Source organism: Sclerotinia sclerotiorum, genomic scaffold, assembly GCF_000146945.2.
Source record: "Sclerotinia sclerotiorum 1980 UF-70 scaffold_17 genomic scaffold, whole genome shotgun sequence".
Classification (NCBI taxonomy): domain Eukaryota; kingdom Fungi; phylum Ascomycota; class Leotiomycetes; order Helotiales; family Sclerotiniaceae; genus Sclerotinia; species Sclerotinia sclerotiorum.
Genome location: NW_001820819.1, coordinates 100,397 through 115,731, shown reverse-complemented (window position 1 = coordinate 115,731; position 15,335 = coordinate 100,397). Strand labels below are relative to the sequence as shown.

At 43.4% G+C, this 15,335-nt stretch overlaps 6 protein-coding genes across 6 annotated transcripts; 3 read left to right on the top strand and 3 right to left on the bottom strand.

Moving 5' to 3' along the window:
• Positions 1–522: 522 nt before the first annotated feature.
• On the top strand, positions 523–1,907 carry SS1G_10998 (hypothetical protein; the record flags this gene model as incomplete). The annotated part of the gene is made up of 3 exons (XM_001587708.1): positions 523–648; positions 740–935; positions 997–1,907. The coding sequence occupies 3 exons, from the start codon at positions 523–525 to the stop codon at positions 1,905–1,907; spliced, it is 1,233 nt and encodes a 410-aa protein (XP_001587758.1).
• A 369-nt stretch (positions 1,908–2,276) lies between these two features.
• SS1G_10997 (hypothetical protein) lies at positions 2,277–3,356 on the bottom strand (the record flags this gene model as incomplete). Its single annotated transcript, XM_001587707.1, has 2 exons — positions 2,277–2,844; positions 3,187–3,356. The coding sequence occupies 2 exons, from the start codon at positions 3,354–3,356 to the stop codon at positions 2,277–2,279; spliced, it is 738 nt and encodes a 245-aa protein (XP_001587757.1).
• An 812-nt stretch (positions 3,357–4,168) lies between these two features.
• SS1G_10996 (hypothetical protein) lies at positions 4,169–5,632 on the bottom strand (the record flags this gene model as incomplete). Its single annotated transcript, XM_001587706.1, has 1 exon — positions 4,169–5,632. The coding sequence occupies one exon, from the start codon at positions 5,630–5,632 to the stop codon at positions 4,169–4,171; it is 1,464 nt and encodes a 487-aa protein (XP_001587756.1).
• A 487-nt stretch (positions 5,633–6,119) lies between these two features.
• SS1G_10995 (predicted protein) lies at positions 6,120–6,575 on the top strand (the record flags this gene model as incomplete). Its single annotated transcript, XM_001587705.1, has 2 exons — positions 6,120–6,412; positions 6,542–6,575. 2 exons carry the CDS (start codon positions 6,120–6,122, stop codon positions 6,573–6,575), a joined length of 327 nt encoding a protein of 108 aa, XP_001587755.1.
• A 3,108-nt stretch (positions 6,576–9,683) lies between these two features.
• On the top strand, positions 9,684–12,151 carry SS1G_10994 (hypothetical protein; the record flags this gene model as incomplete). The annotated part of the gene is made up of 4 exons (XM_001587704.1): positions 9,684–9,708; positions 10,273–10,296; positions 10,528–11,684; positions 11,996–12,151. 4 exons carry the CDS (start codon positions 9,684–9,686, stop codon positions 12,149–12,151), a joined length of 1,362 nt encoding a protein of 453 aa, XP_001587754.1.
• A 2,469-nt stretch (positions 12,152–14,620) lies between these two features.
• SS1G_10993 (predicted protein) lies at positions 14,621–15,176 on the bottom strand (the record flags this gene model as incomplete). The annotated part of the gene is made up of 2 exons (XM_001587703.1): positions 14,621–14,643; positions 14,984–15,176. 2 exons carry the CDS (start codon positions 15,174–15,176, stop codon positions 14,621–14,623), a joined length of 216 nt encoding a protein of 71 aa, XP_001587753.1.
• Positions 15,177–15,335: the final 159 nt, after the last annotated feature.

Sequence of the window (15,335 nt, the reverse complement as noted above, 5' to 3'; positions counted from 1 at the left end):
GGTTGAACATCGATATCCAATCTATCAGTTTATTCTGGTGCATACATCACGATGGAGCGAAATATCTTGGGCGCGCTCGGGAAATCTGAGTAAAATTCCAAAATTTCTCCATGATATCGATGAGATTGTAGCTCAAGCAAGCTTCAGCTCTAATGCAGGAAGCTGTAGTCACCGATGTAAAAAGGGGATGAAAAATTATGACAATGTAAATGAACTCACAAATGAGAAACATTTCCAAAGCTCACCGGGGATAGTGAAAATATGTAGTCATCGAGAGCTCACCGGGAGCTGATGTGTGGCCCGAGCATTTACTAGTGCTCCAGACCTTCAGCCTTACACTCACTCGCTTAAAAAAAAAAGTTCGGTGGGGGGTAAAAAAGTTATCGCGGGGCAACATTTCCGATGGAAGATATTTATATATAATCAATCAACCAGCACTAAATCCATTTGCACTCTCACTGCCTACTTCGGAGACTTTCTACTTTGTATATTCCTATTGTACTCTTTGGAAATTCTGCTACAATGGCTCCTTATGATAGTGATTCATCCGGAGGTGAAGAAGAAGATTACACAGAAACAAATGTTCTTCTTGGATATGCTGGAAAGGAACCTCAAGACGACACAATCAGTTATTTAGGAGGGGAGCCTGTAAGTAGTCTCTGCAATTCTCTTCGCAAACCCCGAAAGAACACTTTCCTCACAGTAAACATTGCAAATACAACTAACACTCACCTTCAAGACGTGGATCGACCCTACCACTCCTCCATCCGCATCCCTCGCAAAATGCAAAGTCTGCAATGACCTCATGGTCCTCATCCTCCAACTCAATGCCGATTCCCCTTCTCACTTTCCAGACCATGAACGTCGTCTTTATATTCTTACCTGTCGCCGCAAAACATGTCGGAGGAAGGAAGGAAGTATTCGCGTATTGCGCGGTACGCGAATTGCCGAATCTGCAAAGCAAGCCCAAAGCAAAAGGGATTGAAAAAGAGAAAGCAAAGCCAGAACCTACAAAACAAGCAGTTAATCTAGGAGAGAGTCTATTTGGGGCCAAACCATCGACATCGGGAAATCCATTTGCGACTGGCTCGAATTCTTCCTCTACAGGAACGGGAGGAAATACCTTCTCGAATCCCTTTGCAGCAGCCGGTCTATCGACTTCTGAACTCGCTGCCAAACCCCCTCAAGACCCCTCTTCATCCCCCGAACCCACATCCACAGAAACTCCGAAAGATACCCTCCCAAAAACCTTCGCATCGGCCCTCTCTCTCAACAACCCACAATCCCCTGCAACTCCAACCACTCCACCCCACGAACCCTGGCCTACAAGCAATCTCCCATCCCCATACCCTCTCTACTACCTCGTAGATGCCGACTACGAAACCCTCGATAAAGAACCCCTACCTCCACCCCCGCAAGCCACAATAGTCGACGACACCCCAGACTCCTCATCGGGCGGAAAAGAAGACAAAGAGGTCTTCGAATCAACACACGATACCACCTTCCAAAAATTCGCCGATCGTCTCTCCCAAAATCCCGAACAAGTAATCCGTTATGAATTACGCGGTTCTCCATTACTCTACTCCAAAACCGATTCTGTAGGAAAGATCTTCGCAGATGCTGCAAAGGGGAATGAGAAGGTTAAAGTTAGTAGTGGAAGCGGGAGCGGGAAAATCCCCCGTTGTGCGAATTGTGGAGCGGGAAGAGTATTCGAGGTACAAGTCACTCCGCATGCGATTATGGAGTTGGAGAGGGAAGAAAAGGGTCTCGATGGGATGGATTGGGGGACGGTGATTGTGGGCGTCTGCGAGAGGGATTGTGTGCCTACATGGGTGGAAAGTGGGAAGACGGGGTATGTGGAGGAATGGGCGGGAGTGCAGTGGGAAGAGTTGGGCGGGAAGAAGTAAGAGATGAGTTGAGATTGTGTAGGGGTCTCTATATGTGACCGTCACATATAGATAGTCACTTATTGCGGATACCACATGAGAAATGAAGCATAATTAGGGCTTTGACTTTTTTTTTTTTTCATTCGACTGCTCGCAAAAGATTTCGCATGCATTTTACAAGTGAACCAAGATTTCACAACGCTGCTACTATCTCTGTGATGTTTAGAAGCCAGCCACTCATCTCGAGATCGTCGTCATCGAGCGAGATGCAAAACAGATAAAGAGTATGCATCTTTTCCCGTTCATCAAGGACACCGTGATATAACGCCAACCTCCAACCCATTATCCCTTTGCATACAAGCATACCTCATAATACCGTACCGCGCACACCTAAGCAGGTTGTTCATAAGCTCTCCTAATTACCCTTGAGAATTGCTCCATCTTGACATTTTCCCGGACCACGGTTCCCTTGGCCTCATTCTCTTTATTTAATGGCACAATGACACTGCCATTTTCTATAGTCCATCCACAAACCTCCTTGATGAATTTCTCAAAGGCTTCACCATTCATTCCAAGCCAATTCTCCAGCTCGGAACTGGGGATCTCGCGCACGGATTGAGAAATGGTTGAGGCGATGCGGATGCGGATCAGTTCCTCAAAACCGCTTACGTCGGCAATGAGATCGGCGTATAAATCGTCCGAGTCGAGAGTCGACCAGAATTGACTGTAGTTTGCAGAGGAGAGGAGGGTGTTGAGGACGGCGAGTTTTTGTACGGCTTCGGAGAGGGGAGCATCGCCTGCGGCCGGGAGTGCAGAGGAGGAAGAGATAGGTGTGAGGATATGGGGTGGGAGGAGATGAAGAGCGAGGCTGAAGTCTGGGGAGGGGAAGACGGTAAGGGATTTGACGAGGATGTTCGTTATGGTTTCGTCTTTGGTGAGGTGGGGGTTGAATTGATAACTGTGGTTTTGCGTTGATACATTAGTTATATGTTTCAACCGAAATAATTGGTAACAGATTGAAAATTGACATGTATCTTGTCTTTCAGATAGAGCTAATAATAAACTTCATGAAATGGAGGGATTCATTCTCCAAAGTTTCAGGTAATAGGGAACGTTAAACGTTCATTCATCATATAGACATAATTCTTCTCTTTCTCTCACACACATGGGGACAGTTATTGAGATTATGAGTCGAGTCGAGAAAGAGCACTGAGCTTCTACTCTTTCCCCTTCACTTTCCCACCCCACAAAAAAATGTAGCAAAGAAGTAAACATAACAAAATAAAAAATCCCAACTCACAGTTTCAAAAGCGCTAAATTGGCATAACAATCGTAAGTCTTCTCCTCACACTGCAGCGTCACGTATTCTTGAAAGATGTTGGTTGTTTCGGGATTGTAACGGTCGAGTCCGTTGAGGATAGCATCGATATGTTCAGGCCTCTCTGGCGCATAATCAAACGGGACACCCATCTTGATTGTATTGTGTGCGGAGGAGGAAAAAAAAGGTAGGGGCGGGATGTTGGTGGAGAGACGATGAGGTGGGAGAAAAATTGGCTGGTTCGTCCAAAGAGAGAAGAGGAAAGTTGAAAGAAATTTGAGGTTTTGGGATTGCTGTTGCTTGTTAGGGCTGCTGTGTGAATTTTTTGGCGACGCTAGTGGGGTATTGGTGCCTCAGGTTGAATGAAATGATTGAGAACTCTCGGATTCCCGTCTCGTCTCCCTGATCGATCAGACTTCAATCGTCTATTATATATTTTTAAAAGCAATCAGATAATAAAAGGATCAATTTCTTACAACGATATCGAAAACTTTTTATACACTACTCCAGCTAGAACTGCTGAAGCAGATCTATCTACATAAAACAAGATATCCAAAATATACATAAGATCTCCATGCAACTATATATAGGTAGGTAACTACAAATAAATAATATCGTATATGGTAGTCTTTTCTTCATGATCCGTAAGCGGATGGTGGCGAATTTCTTTCCCTTCTCTTCCCCTCATGCAGCCGAGAAAGGAACCACCCTCATACTGAGATACATTTCTGCTATTGTACAAACGCTCAAGTCCTTTTTCCCGTCCTTCTATCTTACATACCCAAACATAAAACACGACTGACATATCCTATGTCCGCTATATCGCTCACAATTTCAGACGCAAATTAACGCCAGTTCCAGTCCATGCTAAACGAATGGTACGTGGACCCCCAATGGTATATTTTGCTTACACTCCCAAGGTCCATCCAATTAAAGAAAGTCATATTCATCCTCATCTCTTTCATCATCGAGCTTTGCCAACCCCTCCCTTACTACTGGTAGCACTCACCAGACTAACATTATCCACGTTTCTCCTTGCATCCCATTGTTGATTCATGTTTCCGTTCATGTTATAGAACCCTTGGTCAGCAAAACTGCTCGGTCCACTGCCTACATCTGGCCCTGGATCTCCCCACTCACCCATCGACGTTCTGCTGCTGTACCTGCTCTCGTAAGTACCTTGACTTGGTACTCTCGTGCTATTGGTCATGACTCTCTGAATTGGCATTACTGGTGCCTGGCCCGGTTTAGAATCGGGCATCAATAATGGATCAGGATACAGATCGGAACCACGTTCAAGTAACGCAGGGCTATTTGCCTTAGGAACGCTGTTTGCCAATACCGGTAGCCATAGCTCTGGACGCTCAAGGTCAAAAGGGTCAGATCGTCCAGCCATTCTCCGTGTATTATTTATGTTAGAGGCTGTAGAGTATAGCGTATCGCGGAAGCTCTCCGTGCTGGGTGCCATACTTGATGGATATCGTGATACGTTACTGATGCTTGGAGTTCTATATGCTGCTGGTCCATACACACTACTTGGCGCGTTCTTATGACCTCGAGTAGTACTGTCCAATGACTCGCCGCGAGAACGACGGACGTCACTGATATATGTATTGGTTCTCGGGATAGCAGGATCGGGCCGAGAAATAGAATCCCATGTATTGGGGTCCGCAAATGGATTAACATTCGAATTCGAGGCCGCCGTCCTTGGAACAGGGTCCGCAAATGGGTCTTGTGGAATGCCAAAATCTAATCCGAGACTACCGAGCATCTGTCCAGAACCCGAGTTGGAAGAAAGGGAGAGACGGCGACGCTCAGCTTTCATCAGCAGATTGCGATCATCCATGTCCATCAGATTCCCAAAGTCCTGGGGTCGGCTAAAATTCGTCTGTTTTTCGGACATCCCACGTGCCCCCGCAAAAGGGTCATTTTCTTCTCTCTGAGTTGTTCGGAATACACCTTTAATCTTGTTTGTGAAATCCTCGGCTCGATCTTTTGCAGCGTAGTGCAATAAATGCGCAGATACCAAGGAATTGTTTCTGCTATGGTAGGGAATTGGCGGTTCGAAGAACTGCGAGTTGCCTCTATCCAAATTCACAGTTGGCTTATTTCCTGGCTGGACATGAGACCTAAGAGTAGAACCTATTCCAGCTAAACCTGCACTAAAAGTTGTGGCGGCACCACCTATTTGCGTCTTAAAATTGGTACCACGACCTGCTGATGCTACGGAATCATCATAAATATCGTAATACTGGCCCTGTGCCCTCTTATCAATATCATAAAATTGATCGCGACTTCCAGTGTTCAGAGGTCTGAGCAATGATTTTTTCTTTGACTTCCGTCTTCTCCTACAGAAAAATATGATCAATCCTATCAGTGCAAGAAATCCGATCCCGCCCAGAATCCCTCCAATCACTGGTGCGGTCATCAGATGACCAAATGAAGAAATCCCACTGGCGGCTGATGATTCAGCTGACGGTGATGATCGTGTCGATGATGCTGCGACACTCGCTGCAGAAGTTGCATGACCGACATTAGGATCGTGGGTAGCGGGATCATGTGTAGACGGGGCTGTAGTGCTGGGTTCACTTTGAGCGATCGCTAACGAGGTACTTGATGACTCAGTTGGGGTCGTGCCTTTAGATGCCGGAGTAGCAGAAGTTGTTGTACTGATACTTGTCAAAGTTGTTTGAGTTTGGGATACACTTGAGGTGGTAGCTATTGGGGGTGGTGGAGGAGGCGGGGGCGGTGCTGGAGGTAGTTCAGTTAGTTGGCTTGTTGTCGATTCAGCCCCGCTCGTAGCCGTACTCGACGATTGTATCAGTGGTCCTCCCACAGCAATAGCCGCCGGTGTACTCACCGGTGCGCTCGCCGGTGCACTCGGCGCTGCTGGGACTATAACAGCCGGTGTTGAGATGGACTCCGGAGATGGGATGGCACTTTCCAAAGTCGATGTTGATGCCGGTGCCGGTGCCGGTGTCGGTATCGGTTTAGTTGAAGTCGGTGTTGTTGTAGTCGGTATTGTTGAAGTTGAAGTAGAGGAGATAGATGTTAAAATAGATGTTGAAGTGGATGAAGAAGAGGTAGATGTAGAAATGGAAGAAACTGGAGTTGCAGAGGTAACTACTGATGATACTGCATTGGCCGACCTTGGGACAGCAGTACATCTTACTCCATTGATTGAGGTGATTGAAAATCCTGCCGGCAGGTTCGCACTCGTCGACATATTGTAATATAGTAAAAAGCGACACCGGTCGCTACAAATGAATGTAATGAATCAATCCTCAAGGAGATTATCTGAACATTGGCTCCTCGGCCCTTCAACTGATTGTCATAGTGGTACTATGTGTACGAGTATTGTCGATGACTAACGACGGTTTCAACAATAGAAATACAAATCCAAAAAAATGAGAACAAATTGAAAGAATCACGAAAACTCCGGGCACAGTGTGATAATGAGGATCGATCCCTTGTTCACAAGGAAAAAGGTAAAGCCTAATTAATGATCTTCCTTGATTACCTTGGGGAGGGGTGCATGATGTTGCAAATCTGATACACGAATTGTTTTACGCTCTGGCCTTCTGGGAGTACAATACCACTGGTGTCCTCGCTTCCTAATCGAATCGATCGAACATCTTCACGCTCAAAGCGGTAACAATACTCCGCAAGCATAATAGATTCAAGGCCTTGCCGCTGCGAATTGGGACAGGAAGATGAATGAGTGATGTAGGTGAAGGGATTATTTGAAAGGGCTTCCATTCAATCTAATTCATCAGGTTTCATTGGTTGTTTAAGGAAATCTTTAAATGATTGATACTATTGATATTTATGCCCCCCGTCTGGGGTGACAATAGGGTGGATATAGGATAGGTAGACTGACCAAGGTAGTGTAGTGTTCTTCAAGGGCTAGAAGTAAGGTTGTTTGATAGGTTAAGTTATCTGCTATGTGCAGGACTCAAGCCTTTAGCAGTCAAATAGTCCGGACTGCTCGAATTAGTCTTGCTCTTTTGGACAAATTACATTCATCACCCAAGGAAATTGGCATCTTTTTTGTCTTTTGTGGTGGTGTCATGATCATGAAGGGGTGATGATGGAAGGGTTACTTCCAGTAAGCGATACAGTTTTTTTGGGTTGCAGAACTGTCCAGTGCTCCGTACAGAACTGCGATCCAAACGATTTCATAGATCGTAGCGGTCCTTAAGAATTAATATTCCTATAAAGAGATACGTACATAAATATCCCCGCTTGGCGGTAAAGTTTTAATATATCTTTCTTTTTAATTTTATATTTTATTTGTTTTCTTCCGATAAGAGGGTAGAAACGAATCAATCAAGTATTCCGTTTCCCGGTGTTGGACAGTGAAAGGAGTTGAAACTTTGATGGGACCTAAGATTTGTTCTAGATATCTTTTCCGACTCCTTTTCCGGCAGGTCAAAATCTTCCTGATGCACCGTTTGAATGATGGTGTGTGCAAAATGCCTGCATGTACTATATTCTATCTCTCATGTGTGATTATGCCAAGCCCAAGGAGTTCGTTCTTTTACTGTACCTGCATACATTCACTCCCACAACCTTACACCATTATGAAGGATACGACTAGGAATCTCGAAGCCAGAAACATCGAACCCTTTCGCTTCACTTCATCTCAAGGGCTGGAACAGGTTGAACTGAGCGAAAGAGAATCGGAAGTTCAAATAGCCAGCCTCTTGCGTTTGGCTACCACGTTTTCCTTGTTTGAGCCTCAGCAAGATGTTTCCTCGAAGATTTAACCTTTGACCGATCCACCGATCTCTTCCATATTTTCACATTTCCTCATTTATACGCAACTCTTTCCCTCATCCCTGAAGGCTAAATTACTCCAACTTGTTTCTGTCATACCTGCTTATCCTTATTTGGTGGAACGAGTTTCCAGAACTCTGAGCTTGTAACTGCTATGACCCTGTACCATCCCCACTATTTATATCACAAAGGCCAGTATGTGGTAGGTACTGGGTGGGTACTTAGGCAGTATCAAATTGATTGAAGCACAGTAAGAGTACCAGGTAAAGCTTCTAGGAAACGAAATGAGTGGGAATACTCGCAGCTTCAAGTTGTGTGGTTCAAAGTCAGACTCATTTTGTGCCATATATGATGCAAACGTCTGCAAGTAGGTACGGGAAGTAGAGGGAGGAGCCACTTTCTCTCCACTTCACGCTTCACACGGCAATCTTCTAGTCCGCGTTATGATGCCACTCTAGCAGATACTGAACAACATTGTCCTATGGTTTAATGGAACACGGTTATCCTGATGTATGTATTTCCACAACTTATCGGATACCATGTGAAATAATTATGAGTGATCGGAATCGAATTTTAGGCTTATCTGGACAGCCATCAAATAGATAAGATCGGCAAGTAAGGTGAATGGCGGAGTTGCAATATCTTGTCACGGCTTTGGTACCGAAGTCTACTGCCCTCCACATTTAGGTAGTTAATGTGTGAATCATCCTGTAAGGAAATCTTGGAAGAGCTTGGATATGCTGTGGCAGGAGAACTGTAAAAGGGGGTTTTCTTAATTATCACTGCTGCATATAGCTATAGAAGCTTGTGGTGGGCTATCATTCAGTAAAAGTCCTGTAATCTGGCCCTGCCTAGCTAATAATAATAAGCAGGTAAGGGTTGAGTTCTTCGCGGTCCATCCTCCATGGCGCCATCTTAAACATCTTAAACAAGATGCATCGACCTCCCTAGTAGCTACCCCAAGCAATGGTATAGTTTTGTAGGATTGGTAGGATTAGTAAGATTACTCTTCCAGTACAATTGATACACCTCGACTTCCCACCTAGCCATAGTACTGTGTATATACTGGGTAACTCATACACGAATAATTCACTTTGATCTCAGTCCTTTCCACGCACCTTAATCTTGTCTTCCATCTAAATATTTCATTTCTCTTCCTGATTCGTCGCTGTACATATAACACCCCAACAGTTCTTCCTTCTTCACTTTATCCGGTCTGATATATCAATATCATTGGTTTGTCATTATCAACGCTGCCCACTTTAATCAGAAAGTTGATTGGAAGAGAGTCACAATTTGGACGACAATACGGAGTGTACGGAGTGTCTGCATTATTCACGCGACAACCACCAGAACCATCTACTTGTCTTTTGCCCCAGCTCGTTCCAAGCTGCTGATGGTACGATCGAGTTACATTCTCCGTAACAATCAACCAGCAACATTCACAGCAAAGACTCTTCACATCAGATGTACCTCAATTCGCAAACTTCAGCTCAACCTATCAATTCAACAATTCGGCTTTGGACATATCAATGAGATATTCTGGATAAACTACAATTCTTATAATCTCATCTCACGAGGAGGGGTCTGTCTGGTCTGCATTAATTTGTTAAAGGGCGAGCGGAAGCTAGAGCTTCAGATTACACTCAGTTATATCCCCAAGAGATTCATATAGACCCAGGATATAGAAGACCATCATCATGTTTGGTAATTTTGCGAGTTTTGGTAAGCATTGAAAAATCTCCTGCTGTTGTTTCCATATTTCTAGAAATGGTTCTTCCTCATACTTCAAGCTTTCCATTTTTGGTTCAAGGCACCAAGAGCTCCATGGATTCTGGATAGCAGTCCTTTCCGAGAAGAATCATCTATCAATCTGCTGCCTCAATCATGCAATTCTCCCCTTCGTGGTGAGGAAACAATTTTTCAATACTATCAACCATCATGATCTATATATCACCATTAGAGGCAAGGGGTTATGGCTACCTAGCCTGATATTTCATCTACGGGGTTATGGTGATTACTGCATATTTGAAGCCCTTGGACTTTCCCAACCACATTAATTTGGTTCAATAAGTATTCACATTTGTGATTATCTGATGAAAATAATGCAATTCCCTTTAGATATTTCCCTCTCAATTTTATCTCGTCTTTCTGTTTCATCTTACTCCCATCCCATTTGGCCATCTAGTCTAGGCATCTTATAAGTCCATACTGTATCCAAACTACCAATAACAGCGGAGAGGAATCAATTCATGTTCAAGACAGCTCAAAATTCTTACCGTTTTACAGCACCGCTACCTACCACACAAGATGGTAAGCCTCGAATCATCCCGCCACCAACACCTCTCACGTTTCCTTCAAGTACACCTCAGTCACCAGACTATATTCCTCCGGGAGATATACCTCTAGTCACGTTTCTTCAGACTATTCATCGACCAGCGGATATAAAGCTATCTCATTTCGAAAAGCTGGGTGTTCACATCATTCCAGATGCATCTCCTCAAGATTTCTTGCCTGATCCTTCGTTTCTTCCCCCTGTTCAAGAATGGACGAATGTCCCTGAGGAGCATTTGGAAGATGCGACTACAGCAAGTAAAAGACTTTTAAGTAATGGCAACCAAGGGCCTGGAGTAAAGAATTATCTAGATCGACGAAGAGAACTTTCGATTGATAACACGGCTGCTTTTCGCACTGTCCGTAGGCTTCCTCAACCCAAAGGCACATCGGCAGCTCGTTTAGGCAATGCATATGAATTCTACAAGAATCTGGAAGTGTTCTCAAGTTATTGGATTGATACTTCTCTTCCAAAAGAGACTTCCCCTCCTCCTACCGCCACCGAAAATGACGCCGAAAAACAAACCGAGGAAGAACCCAAGGAAGCTGAAGATAAGGTTCCAATTTATCAACAAACTCATGTTCGTACTGGCACTGGTTCCCAGCTTCCGCATGAATTCCGTCAGGGCATCACTACTGCTTTTATAAAACTTATCGCCTACGACTTCGGCTGTAACGTTTCTTTTCCACGTGTCGAGCCCCGTCTCCATATTCATTCACCTCCATCAAAATCCTCGACTCCTCCATCAAATTTCTCCGCCATGGGTGTCACAATGCTGTATCGTACCCCAACAGACCGTAACTCTGCCCGAGCAGGTTTCCTCGAAGGTCCGCTTGCAGCTCTCTCATGCCGCTCTGCCACATCCTTCACCACACCACTCGATTCTAATCTAGATCTCGCTCGTGAAATCATTACAATTTTACTCACGGCTCAACAACGTAATCGTGAAGGTCAAACTGAGAAATTATTTGGTGCGGAAAAATGGTGGACTACAGCTCCCCGGTGGGGAGGTGGGAAAGGTGGTCCCATTGGTAAAGAAATTGAAACCACTCAATCTAATTCTTCGCCTGCTCCTACATCATCACAAGACAAATCTTTTATGTCTGAAATTAAATCTAAAATTGGTGGTATAAATTCCCTCCCTTCTCTTCCATCTCTCCCATCTGCACCCTTTCCACAATCCATCACCTCAGAAAGACGTCCTCCACAAAAGAAGCCCCGTACGACACGTCTAGGCGGTCCATCCCAGTTATATGAAAATTACCGCAAGATGATGCCACCGGCTAGTACATGGGATAAAAAAGTAAGATATATGGCGATTGGAAAACCAGGTGGTGTACAAGGGAATTGGGATGAGATTTTCTTGGTAAGCTGTTTAAATCATCATGTTAGTTTTCTGAGGGGGAGAGTAGGGAAAGGAATCTTGGAAGTGTTAGATGGGGAAAAGGATGGGATGGATGGATTTGAGAGAACGACGGTTTGGAGGACGAAGTGGTATGATTTGTTTTTGGTGGATGATAGGGTGGAGGCGATGGGGGTGGTTTGGGGGATGATGGCTTGGATTATGAGGGGCGAGGGGGAGGGGGAGGGGGTAAATGGGAAGGTGGAGGGAGGACAGGGGGGAATGGATGTGGATGTGGATAGGTAGATTGATTGACGGGAATGGCTTGGTGAAAGTTGAAGTTGTGGATGCAGAATCTTTTGGTAGATGGTTGGATTGGTATTGGGAAGAATGGGAATGGGATTAAGAATGAGAATGAGAATGACATTGAGATTGAGGTTGAGATTGGGTTTTGGATGGTTTCTGTCTGTATACTCTGTTTGGAATGTTGATAGTGTCTGTGCCTGTGTCTGTGAAAGTAGATGAATATATTAAATTAAAATAGAATGGAAATTGAAATTGAAAACGAGCTGAGAAAGGTAGTATTGATATTGATTGTGACGGAAATCCCTGCTTTCCTCCCACCTTTATTATATAAGAAACCTCAGGTACATTAACCATGTCCACACATGATACGATTACTCGAGATTAGTATGCGATTTAGGTGACCTGAGGATCAGATCCGGACAAGTACTCGGTATCAATGGTTATCGGTAAAGTAAGATCATTGGAGGAATAAATATGACTTCTTTTTGCCTAGCTATTGCGGCTAGGCTATTCATTTGTGTATATATAGAGTAGCTATCCCCATCTACAGGTGCTCTTCACCTGTAGATTCTAAGTTAAATACAATTGCTGGTCTATAAACACCCTTTTGGTCACATTGATTATAAAATTTTTTTAATAATTATCGATTCTTGATAATTTTATTATTAATAAAAAGAATTTTTAATAATAATTAACTAAATGATTCAAAATATTTATCTTTATACTTTATTTTATTATTTATAGCTCTTAATTTATTGATTAATTAATTAATATCTATATTTTTATCATACTTTATTCTCGAATTGATATATATTTATATGTATATACACATATATAATAAACCTATTATACATGAATAAAACAATTCCTCTCCTGAATATATTAAAAAAGTTGTTAAAATTGAAGGTTCCCGGAATACTAACATGTAGGTTCTGTGAAATATGAGCCTTGCTATATCTCAAGCAGAGCTATTACTGTAACTGTCGCTAGGTTACGGTTAAGATTATGAATTATATCACATCACATCGTAATTCTCCCAGAACTTTGTATGATGTGCATGCGCGCATAGAAAACAGACGCATAAAAGCAGAATTAAAACTTAATCAGTGATTCGATTTGATTGAACAGAATCTTAACGAGTAAAATAGATAGATAGATAGATAGATATCTTAAAGAAAAAAAAGTAGGTGAAGTTACACCGATGGGTTATTGGGCTGGGAAATCTTCCTGTAGGGTATAATCTCGGAGTTAGTATCTATGATCGGTGGGGGTACTGTTACATTTAGTGTGAAAACGACGTTCGTTGGGACTTACACTTACTCGGACTTTTTCTCTGTTCACTTGTATTCAAGCACACGATTGTTTCTCGGGTATATCGGTTGATTATTTCTTGATTTTGATTTCCTATTTGTGGATAGTTTGTTTTCTATTTGTTGGGATATCTAATTAATGCTTTTGGCTTTTGTTGAATGTGATGATGAGGAATCCTTGATGCGCTGATGAATTGAGCTATACTAGTGCCTTCTTTTTTATGCCCCTGATCTGGTTTGTTGTTCATAGGTAGGCGTAGATATATTGCTTTGAATTTCTATGCTTGTGTAAACGATTTCAAATACCGTGAAACGTTCTCGGTCAAGTTGAAATTATTCGTGATACTACTTAGCATTGGGTACGGAATGATATGAAAACAAATCATTCGAGGAGTTGGAAACACGTTGAAGTGATAGGCTAGAAATTGAAGAATGAACTCAAGCTTCATTCCCCTGAGTAGCACCCATGATTGCTGACATCTGTTGATGTAATTGAAAGGTTCTTCCATTGCCAATACTTACATATTAGCCCCTTGATCATTACGTGCCGTGGATCCACATAACATCATAAATCTATCGATGATATGTGATTAAGATAAAGGGTAAAAGGCAGGCTGCAGGATGGCAAATTCGTTAACCTGTAGAATCTCAGAACGTCCTTCAGACTCCACTCAGTGAAACTCTACAGCAACATAGGGGCATCGGAGATAATCTCTGGAAATGTGTTCGGCGACCTGAGCTTGACCAAACAGTTTGGTACCCGCTGTCAAGATTGGAATTGTGGCAGCGAAATTCATACCCCCATGGGGTTGAAATATGATAGTATTTGGAACTATAGAACATGAATCGGTATTTTATGATAGAAGTTGCTTTTGAAAAGAACTAGATCCGAAAGTGGTGATTTATGATAGTATAAACAGGGATGATAGGTGCATGACTCAAATGCAATAGCGTCAAAATTTACAGTCAAAGAATCACTTGATATATTGATAAAGCAGAGGCTAAGTTCATACTTAAGTACAAGAACCTTGTCCTGCGCATCATCCACTTTTCTGCATACTCCATTAGTGGCGGCTCCAAACTCAGTTGGCTGGTAGAGTTAACTCGTAAGGCTGGAATTGCTGAGCAATCTTGCACGAAAATCCATGATTAAGAGCCACACTTCGATGTCACGTAGCAGTGGGCCTTACAAAGTGAGTTGGCGCCAAGATTATAGCTGGCACTCATTAGGTTCTCGCGCCGGTACATAGCCACATCCATCATGCTTACATGCTCGGTAGCAGATCTGGAGTCAAAATTGAAACGTGGGAAACAAGATTCTGACGGCAGATAATGCAGGCAAGGCTATTGATCCCTCGCTCTAGTTTCTGTGAAATGATGCATTTTCAGGAGTTAGGGATCTAGCGCGCGGGACGATCTGCTAACCACTAGTGACTTCTCAGATTGTCTGGCCCTCGATATCTCAAAGTCTTTCTGAAAGGGAAAGTATCTGCAGATTATTACCCGAATTGTATTGAATTCTGGGAAGGTAAGGAAGTATGGAGTAGACGCGGGTGGCATTACTATGAGGAAGGCAAAGCCTGCAAGCAATTCCTCCGGTTGTCTAGGAAATAGTTGGACAACTGAGCTGAGAAGTTCTCTAGAATGTATGTGATGAGGATCTGCTTGGTGAAGCGAAAGTACGTCGGCACCTGTCAATGCGTATACCATTTTTGTATGATGGATGTTGTTGTTCTACAAGAGGTTCAAACATCCTTTCCACTGCATCGTCCACTACATCGCTGCTTTTCGTAAGACCCTTTGGGTTACCCTTAGATTTCCCTAGAACCTCGGTGGACCTCGGTGCAAATGGGTCGAGAAAGATTTTGCATACGATAAAGCAGCAGGTTAAAGCCGACATAGTGTGGCTGACATTAGACGAGATATCTTGGCCAATAAACATGGATATATGCATGACCACGCCAGCCATAAAATTGCTATCTCGGACGCTCCGTCCGAACTTACCCACATGCAACGACATTAGCCACAACCACATTAACCACATTATTCGTTGAAAAGT